At 40.9% G+C, this 10,020-nt stretch overlaps 1 protein-coding gene across 1 annotated transcript; it reads right to left on the reverse strand.

Moving 5' to 3' along the window:
- Positions 1 to 207: 207 nt before the first annotated feature.
- Positions 208 to 1,200, reverse strand: LOC132188401 (basic leucine zipper 43-like). The gene has a single exon (XM_059602840.1). It carries the CDS (start codon positions 1,155 to 1,157, stop codon positions 516 to 518), a length of 642 nt encoding a protein of 213 aa, XP_059458823.1. The 5' UTR covers positions 1,158 to 1,200; the 3' UTR covers positions 208 to 515.
- Between the last annotated feature and the right edge of the window lie 8,820 nt (positions 1,201 to 10,020).

A 10,020-nucleotide genomic window follows, 5' to 3' on the forward strand; every position in this document is an offset into this window, starting at 1 on the left:
CTTCACTATTGGTTTTGGAAGGTTCAACTTATGGAGGATATTATTGCTTTCGAGATTGCCTTAATTATTATAAACACACTTCTCAAATCACATACCATCATGGCACGAACTTTTGGCAACATTTCGATACACGCGCGCATATATATGTTTGGGTGAGTGTGCACTATATGTGGCCCAGATCGCAATTGGCATTGATTAGATTGAAGCTTTAGTGTACCATATTCATTTTAACACTAGACAAAGAGCAAAATAATAAAATATATGCTTTAATACACCAAACACTAACTAAAGTTTTTACACAACATTATAATAACCCTAGTTTCGCAGAAGACTGACATTTTCTCCAAACCATTCTTTCCCAAAAATCGCACTGACTACCCCACCATTTTCTTTAATTTAACAGCTGATATACAGAGAGAGAGAGAGAGAGAGAGAGAGAGAAGAGGGAGACTAGAGGACTCTTTGTTCTCGTTTTTAGGTTCAACTGATCAAGCCGTTATTATATATAGTTAAGATCATGCAATTAATGGTGGGATTGGTTCGGACGTAGCAGTGTTGCATGGCCATGCAGTTGTGGATTGTTGCAGTCGCCGGAAGGCCAAAATTCGACTTATCTCAAACAGTTTGTGTCGGAGCACGTGGGATTCGGACCGGAGCTGATTGTTCTCTGTCTGTACATGGTGCCAGTGATACAAAAAGAAGCGCAAGCGGTTCGAAAGGTCCCGGTTTTCGATCCTAAACCGGTTCACCTGGTTCCTTAGGTTTTCTAAGTGCTTCTGTTTACGCATGCGTGACCTCCTGGCCGATTCCCGGTTCGATATCATCCGCCTCCGTTTCCGCTCGTCCACAGGAGGCACATCTCGTCTAGGTTTCGGCTCGTCCGAACCGGAACCGGAATTGGAATTGGAATTCACATGATTCGGGGTTTGGTTTGGGTCCGGATCATCCGAACCGGAACTAGAAATGACCGGTTTGGAAGAATGAAAAGCATCCGGTTCCCATGTGGGAGAACCGCAGTTCGAAATGACAGGTTCAGGGGATTGGATGGTTGGCAAGAATTGGGGGCAGTCCCAGGGCGTAAAGCCGGCATCGAAAGCCGAAAATGGGTTTCCGAACATGGTATCCACCGGCAAGGGGACCCGATATGCGGACAACATTTGCTAAAGACTCAGAATGTTGGTAAAACAGAAAGGAGGAGGGGGGAAGGAGGGAGAAAGGGAAGAAATGAGGCATAGGGGGCTTGTATTTATGGGCAAAACAAAGAAGGGGTATTTTGGTCCAATAACGCGTGTTTAGGAGAAAGCCGAGTAAACACTGTGCGTGCAGGGAATAGCTTTTGAGTCAGGTGGCACTATAGTGGGGTTATGTGTTATGTGTGACACTAACTTTTTTTTTTTTTTGTTTTTTTTAACTTGGGTGGGGTCCCTGAAAAAGATTGGGTTTTAAGCTTACTCACGAAGAAACAAACTAGCTGGGGACCCACTTTCTGCCACACGTATGAGTAGCCACTCCGCTCCGGCTAGCCCTAGCCGAGCCCCCATTCACTTTTTTTTTTTTTTTGTAAGAAGCCCCCATTCACTTTTACTTTTCACTTTTCAGTGTCAATAATGTGTCATCAATGGATTGGATGGGCTCATCAGCTCATGAGAGATGAGCCGGTTACTGTTGAGCCAATGAGCTATATATATCATATATGGACTGATCACTCGTGGCTCGTGAAAAATTCTGTGCCCCAATTGCAGTTTTTTATAGGGAGAATGGTTTACGAATGAATTTCTGACATCTTCTATGGAAGATTTGTTGGTCACGGCACATGTCAGGGGAGTAATTTAGTGTTGAAGATAGTGACATCCTCGGTTAATTATTACTACTTACGTCTGCAAGTTTTTTTTTTTTTTTTTTTTGGTTCTTTTTGAAAATAAAATAAAAAATTAATTAATTTTCTTTTGTTTTTTGGACGTGAAAATTTTCCATCTGACGACACGATTGCTGTCAAAAATCGCAATGGAAGATCTATAGAACCACATAGATATAGTAACATATTTGCCCTCGAAGACTAGGTTCTTTTCTCCTCTTATTCTTCTCTTTGTTTTTTTTTTCTTTGGCTTTTGGATATCGGGAAGGGGGTTACGAGACAGACAGAATGGTTATTATAAAAGTGAGGTGGGCAAAAGGATTTGAAGCTGGGAGTTGATAGAATATATATATATATCGCCATTCATGTGGAGGAGATTTCAGCGTGAAAATAAACATATATAGGGCTCAAAGTTTCCGGAGTAGCTGGGGAATCTATAGCTTCCTAGAACCATGTTTGCATGTGGTTGGAAATTAAAGGAATTGAAGTTATATATATATATATATATGAAACAAAAGAAACAAAGCGAATTAAGCTGATCATGATCATGGGGTTGTTGCAAGACCAATGGTTAGCACGAGGCCGACACCTAAAAGTTGTGCTCTAATCACAAATCATGGGCAAAAAGCATGCACATGTTTTTCTTTTAATTTTTTTTCCTCTTTCTGATCTCTTATAATAATCCACATTCGATCTCTATCAACAATTAAGGTAGCAGGGATCGAATACGTACACTATTAATTACTAGTTTGATTCCCTTTGTAAATTATAATCTTAATTATTCACTAGTACTACTCCATTCCTTTAATAATGAAATGGGGGAATATTCTTTTAATTATCAAAGCTATATTTTAGAGGGAAGAGATGGAAGGATCCAAAATTAATAAAGAGACCATGTGGGCGTTTGGAAATGTCCAACAGTTTCTAGTTAAGAGAGTAGATTGCATAATGGCGATATATATTTGGCAAAATTAAGTCCAACACATGCATCCCAATCGTATGTAGAGGAAGGGGATAAAGGAAAAGCCGGCCGACACATATTTTAGAAAACATCAGTGCAAAAAGCGATTTCAAGGGTTGCTTTTCCTTTTGCTTAATTATTAGTCTTTCTAATTAGGATGGACCCCAAACTATCCATCACATGGAAAATATTCAAAGCAATTAGGCAATGGGGCTTTACGAATTCACGTACCCCTCAAAAGTGGTATGCGCCACCGCCATGCCTGCCGCCTGCCGAGCTAGCTAGGTATATATGTATGGACCCACCCCATATAGCCAATGAAGTAGCCATGGACCATGAGCTACAGTATTCACCTAACCAATTCTAATTTTCTGCTCAATTAAAGCTGGTAGTACTGGACCATGAAATCACATGGAAAAAAGTTTGGACGGACGCTAGCTAGGGCCGGGACACTAATTGAAATCGAACCACTCTATCTACCGTAGTTTCTTTTTTCCTCATATGGGCCATCTCATATTTTCCTAATATTTTTCTTCCAAATTTTAATTTTAAGTATCACACATGCATGATTAATTGTTGCATATATATATATATATATATATATATATATGCCCGTGGGGATCAGTGTGTTTACACACATGCACCTTATCTTTCTGCAGTGAAGTTAGGAATAATAATTTCTCTTTCTAGTTTCCTTGCACTCTTTCCATGCATCAGGTTCCGTTCGGGGTTTCTTATAAGTTATTCTCTTTGTTGAAGAAAGTATATTTCTTCTGTGTTTCAGACCCCACAATCAAACATGCATTCCCATGGAAGCATAGAAATTAGGAATTATTGTCGATGAAAAGAAAATGGTTGCATGATAAAATGGAGTGACTTTAATTAACTGGTAGTGCATTCCAGACGTGCGTATCTTTTCAGACAACGACTCCAATAAAAATGAAATCTCGAGAGCTGTTTTATACCGAACAAGAACATTTTCTTTTGTATGGTGGAAAAGGATTTACGGAAAATAGTTCTTCACTATTAAGTGTAGATAATTTTGTTCGAACCAAATTTGCAATGATCCCATTGGTCGAATGGGATTGGACCAAGACATCAACCGACCGTTTTGAATTTTTGATGAGACATGTGATGCATCCAACCCTCAGTTGAACGGTAATCTGTTAGGAAATTAATCCTATTTCCCAAGACCCGTGAGATGCGAAAAATAAGAAGAATGCGGAATAACAAAGATAAGCAATCACACACGACACAAAGATTTAAGTGGTTCGGCTTAACAAGCCTACATCCACTGGCGGAGACGACCCGGAGAAAATCCACTATCAAAAGATGGAGTACAAAAATAGTAGAAAGAAAATCACTCAGATCCCAAAGCCCCAATACACCCAAATCTCACTATCACACAAGAGAGATTATTCCTAAAATAGAATACAAAAGACAGATGTACAAACTCTTCTTTTGCTGGAACGGATGGCGGCTGATCTCTATTTTCTTCTCTCACTCTGCAGCACCCTTTTTTCTTCTAATCACTTGTTTTTGGCTCCTCCAAAAACCACCAAGAAGAAAACACCCTTGCTGCCCTTGTACCTCCTCTCTCAAATTCTCTCTTTTTCTCCTCCCTTTGGTGCTTCACGTTTTTGGCACACACAAATTCACCTTGTGCTTTGTTCCTTATATAGAAGCTTAACTCTCATTTTACATGTTGGTCTAGGACTTCTACTATAAGTCAAACAAGGAGTCCAATTACACATAGGAGAAGGACTCCAAAACAAACTTGGACAAAAGTCTCCTAAACCCAAAAGGAGTAGAGAACTAGTGGGGCCCACGTGTGATGGGTGGCAAGTCACACCTAACAATCTCCACCTTGACTTCAATCCCATCAAGTCTACCAAAAGGTGTCTCCTCCAGATGTCTCCGCCTCAGCCCCCAAGGGCAATCACACTTTACAAGTGTCCCTCAAGTCCAAGCGCCTCTTGAACTTGAGCATAGGACTTGATTTAGACATTACACCATGCCTCCCTATCAGCCCCGTCGACCATACAGCTTTCTCCGATGACTCTTTCTTCTTGTAGACCCATCTGCACCCTTTAGCCTTCTTTCCCTTGGGTAATTCTTCCGATTCTCAAGCTTTACCACTTCGTAGTGACTCCACCTCTTTCGGCATACCATCCTGAATAGACAACGGATCTCCACTACTAGCTTTTAGAGCAAAAGAAACCATATCCTCAAAGCCATACCTCTTTGTTGCTTTTCGATCACGTTTCTCTTTGCCTCTTGCTAAAGAATAAGACTCTTCCCGGTGCTGTAAGTTTCTTGAAGATTTTCTGTCATCACATTCATCCGTGAGTGAACACTGTTCATCAAGCTCCACCTCCACGAATTGTTTCTCTTTCTGCACTGTACTTTCAGAAAGCTCATCTAAGTTAACAAACTCAGACTTCTTCGGTTCCTGCTCTGTAACTTCAGGTTCTGCACTTGACCCATCCTTGTACATAGCACACTCATTAAAAGTCACATTCCGACTTCTAATGATCTTCCGATTTTGATCATCCCAAAATCGATAACCAAAGGCCTCATCTCCATATCCAATGAAGAAACACTTACTAGATTTACCATCTAGTTTACTCATAGCATCAGACTCAACATGGACATACGAAGCACTACCAAAAACTTTCAGATGTAAAAGATTTACCTCTTTCCCACTCCAGACTTCTTCCGGTAGTCTATGGCTCAGGGGAACGGAAGACCCCCTATTTATCAGGTATGCAGCAGTGCTCACTGCATCAGCCCAGAAAGTCTTTGGTAACCCAGCATGCAACCTCATACTCCTAGCACGCTCATTGAGAGTAATGTTCATGCACTTAGCCACGCCATTCCGTTGCGGCATTCCCGAGATTGTTTTCTCCATTCTAATCCCATTCACTGCGCAAAACTGTTTAAACCTCCTGTCTTCGTATTCTCCTCCATTGTCTGATCTCAAACGCTTGAGCTTCAAGCCCGTTTCAGTCTCAACCATGGCCTTCCATTTCTTAAAAGTCTCAAATACATCAGATTTACTTTTCAAGAAATAAACCCATACCTTCCTGCTTGAGTCATCAATAAATGTGATGTAATACCGCGAGCCTCCAAGAGATGCCACTGGTGCGGGACCCCACAAATCCGTGTGTACCAGCTCCAGCTTTCCAAGCTTAGGTGCTTTGCCAACTTCCGCGAAACTCACCTTCTTCTGCTTCCCTAGGATGCAGCCTTTACACAAATCAGAATCAACTGACTTCAACCCCAGTAGTTTCCCTTTTGACATAAGTACCTTCATCTCTTTCTCGCTCATGTGCCCAAGCCTTAGGTGCCATAGTTTTGAATCAGCAGTCGTATATACAACAGCATCTGTATCCTTGCTGTTCGTGGTCATATAGAGAGTACCCGTCTTATGACCACGAGCCAAAATCCTAGCTCCCTTGCTGACCTTCCACTTTCCACCGTGGAAATAAATTGAATGCCCTTCCTCATCAAGCTGTCCCACTGAAATCAGATTCTTTTTCAGCTCCGGAACATGCCTGACCTTTTGCAGCTTCCATACCGAGTCACTGTGAACTCTAATGCGAACATCGCCTAAGCCCACAACATCCAGTGCCGTTCCGTCAGCCAAATACACCTTCCCGAAGTCTCCACCAACATAGTTCTCAAGAATTTCACGGATCGCTATCGTATGAAAAGATACTCCTGAGTCTAAGACCCAAGAATCAAGGGGACTGTCAACAAAAAGAAGTAGGACATCATATACTTCTTCTGTCACTACGTTTGCATAATCGTTCTCAGTCTCCTTCCGCAGTTCCCTGCAATTCTTCTTGTAGTGGCCAATCTTGCCATAGTTCCAACACTCAGGTTGTTGTCTGAATCTAGATTTGCTTCTCCCTTTTCTGAAATTTGATCTGCCTTGACCAGAGTTTCTATCTTGTCCTCTGCCTCGAGTCTCAAGGTTTAAAGCAGCACCAGAACAAGAGGCTTCACCCGCATCTCTTCTGCGAACCTCTTTACTGAGAATCAAATCCCTGACGTCTTCATAGCTTAGTTTACTCTTTCCTACAGAGTTACTCACAGCCATCCTCACTGCTTCCCAGCTATTGGGCAAAGATGCCAAGACGATCAACGAGCGAATCTCATCATCAAAATTAATTTCCACCGAGGACAATTGATTTGTGATGGTGTTGAACTCATTGAGATGATGTGCCACCGAAGCTCATTCTGCCATCTTTAGGTTGAACAATTTCTTCATCAGATGCACCTTGTTGTTAGCCAACGGCTTCTCATACATGCTTGACAAAGCCTTCATTAGACCTGCTGCGGTCTTCTCCTTTACAACGTTGTGCGCAACTGATTTTGACAATGATAACCTGATAACTGCCAGGGCTTTACGATCAAGAAGAGCCCACTCGCTATCATCCATGTCGTCGGGTTGTTCTTCCAAAAGAGGTTGATGAAGATCCTTCCCATAAAGAATATCTTCAATCTGTACCTTCCAAAACCCAAAATCTTTGCCGTCGAATTTCTCGATTCCCATCTTTCCTTCTTCACTTGCCATCGCTCCCACTTGAACCAACAGCTCTGATACCAGTTGTTAGGAAATTAATCCTATTTCCCAAGACCCGTGAGATGCGAAAAATAAGAAGAATGCGGAATAACAAAGATAAGCAATCACACACGACACAAAGATTTAAGTGGTTCGGCTTAACAAGCCTACATCCACTGGCGGAGACGACCCGGAGAAAATCCACTATCAAAAGATGGAGTACAAAAATAGTAGAGAGAAAATCACTCAGATCCCAAAGCCCCAATACACCCAAATCTCACTATCACACAAGAGAGATTATTCCTAAAATAGAATACAAAAGACAGATGTACAAACTCTTCTTTTGCTGGAACGGATGGCGGCTGATCTCTATTTTCTTCTCTCACTCTGCAGCACCCTTTTTCTTCTAATCACTTGTTTTTGGTTCCCCCAAAAACCACCAAGAAGAAAACACCCTTGCTGCCCTTGTACCTCCTTCTCTCAAATTCTCTCTTTTTTCTCCTCTCTTTGGTGCTTCACGTTTTTGGCACACACAAATTCACCTTGTGCTTTGTTCCTTATATAGAAGCTTTAACTCTCCTTTTACATGTTGGTCTAAGACTTCTACTATAAGTCAAACAAGGAGTCCAATTACACATAGGAGAATGACTCCAAAATAAACTTGGACAAAAGTCGCCTAAACCCAAAAGGAGTAGAGAACTAGTGGGGCCCACGTGTGATGGGTGGCAAGTCACACCTAACAGAGAGCAATGTAGAGTGTGCTAGCTTTCTGCATAGATTGAAAAACATTTGTATTGCTCAGCAAGAATAGGAAGAACCTGTAGTGTAGAAGTGAGAGAAATTGGGTGTATTTGAGGTTTGAGTTTCTGAGTGATTAAACACTCTTTTGTGTCTCTCTTTTTGAATTAGTGAAATGACCCTTTGCTATTGCACTGTGGACGTAGATAAATTACCGTACTACGTAAATTTTGTGTTCTTGTTGTTATTTAGTTTATTTTTCTTTAAACACTATATCACGTTTGTTTTGCTTGTTTGATTTGTTTTAAAGATTCGCGACCTTTCACACAACAGCTCCACCCTTTGAATAGAAATTTGATAGCTAGGTATCCTTGATTCCTTGTTCAAAGTGATATTATCATGTAGCAATTCTTCTTTGCCTCTCCTTCAATAGTATAAAGGGGACCAAAGATCTACCTTAATTCAAATGCCCACCGCTGCATTGTAATGGCTCAAAAGTCGAAACAATTTCGATCAGTACGTTCCTCAGCATAACCCATCATCCAAAATACATAAATAAACTCCATTGAGTGAAAGAGAGGATTAGAGGCAATATATATGTTGTGGTTTGGGTCTAGATGTGGAAGCAGAAGACATTGTCGTTGGCGGAGGTGGGATGCGTGAGATGAGCAGAGAGAAATGTAAGCAGTTTTCCTTGGCTAAAAAGGAGGTTTTTTAGTTGTGACAAAACTCAAAAGGTGGGATGTGTAGCCACGAATATTAAACGTGCCAACTAGAAAAAGACTTGCCGGTGCAGTTCGGGTGAACGGGGTTTTGAATTTTCATTGGGCCTAATGCCACTTTTGGGCTATCATGTTGTTAGCCCAAAATTTTGTATTTCCTTCACCGTTTGGACCTTTAAGCTCGGCATAATTGATATTCTGTTTGGACCTTTTTTGTTAAAAGCTTTGATTGGTCCCTTTTAGCCCATTAAACACACGGCCCATCATAACCAGCGTGCATTGCTATCTTCCCTTAACGTTGATGACAAGTGACAAACTCCATCTTATGGTACAGAAAAACCCATTGATGCCCATCAGTTTCTCTAATCGATGGCATCTATGCAGATGGGTTTTTAGGTAGCTTAATCAGAGTCCTAAAACCAAAAGCAATCCATATATGTATTCCGGGCCTATCATGGCTCCTCGTTCCAATTATAATTAAGCCCATTAAGTCACCAATAAGGGGCTTTATCGTTTTACCACCAAGGTGGTAGTTGAGTTAGTAAAGCAGCAAGGAGAAAGTTTTCCCCTTCCTTTCATCTTAGTGGTAGCGTGTTCGAATATGCTTGTGGTAGTAGATGCATGAACCATATGCTACTATGAAAGGGCTTTATTAGCTTACACTTTGGTGGGGTTGTGGTGACGGGCTCGCCTTCCCAGACAGTAGCTATGGCTCAAACTGGACATTCCACAGCGGGTGAAAACTCCGATGGTAACGTCCAAGGGAAAAAATTACATTGGTTGTCCATTCTCACCTTTTTAATTTTTTTTTTTTTAAAAAAAAAACGGTGCTTTTAAGTTAAACTCAGTTTATTAAACTAGATAGTAAGAAGTACTCATTTTTGACGCGGAAGTAGGACAGTGCAACGTAGACCGATAGTAGATTGGGAGTGGGAGACATTATAAATATTGAAACATTAGTGGAATATTGCAAAAAAATATGAGAGTTAAAGAGAGGTAAACGTAAATACGTAGTTTTTTTTTTAAAAGAAAAAAAAAAAGAAAAAGGAAAAAGAAAAAAAAGAGTTTTCATATCACAATTTCAATATAATTTCAAAATTCACAGTAAGCATGCACTAGTATAAACTATAAAGTTAAAAACGTTGGAATCACAACTGAATATTCCACGGGAGGG

The sequence above is a fragment of the Corylus avellana genome, chromosome ca7, assembly GCF_901000735.1.
Source record: "Corylus avellana chromosome ca7, CavTom2PMs-1.0".
Classification (NCBI taxonomy): Eukaryota; Viridiplantae; Streptophyta; class Magnoliopsida; order Fagales; family Betulaceae; genus Corylus; species Corylus avellana.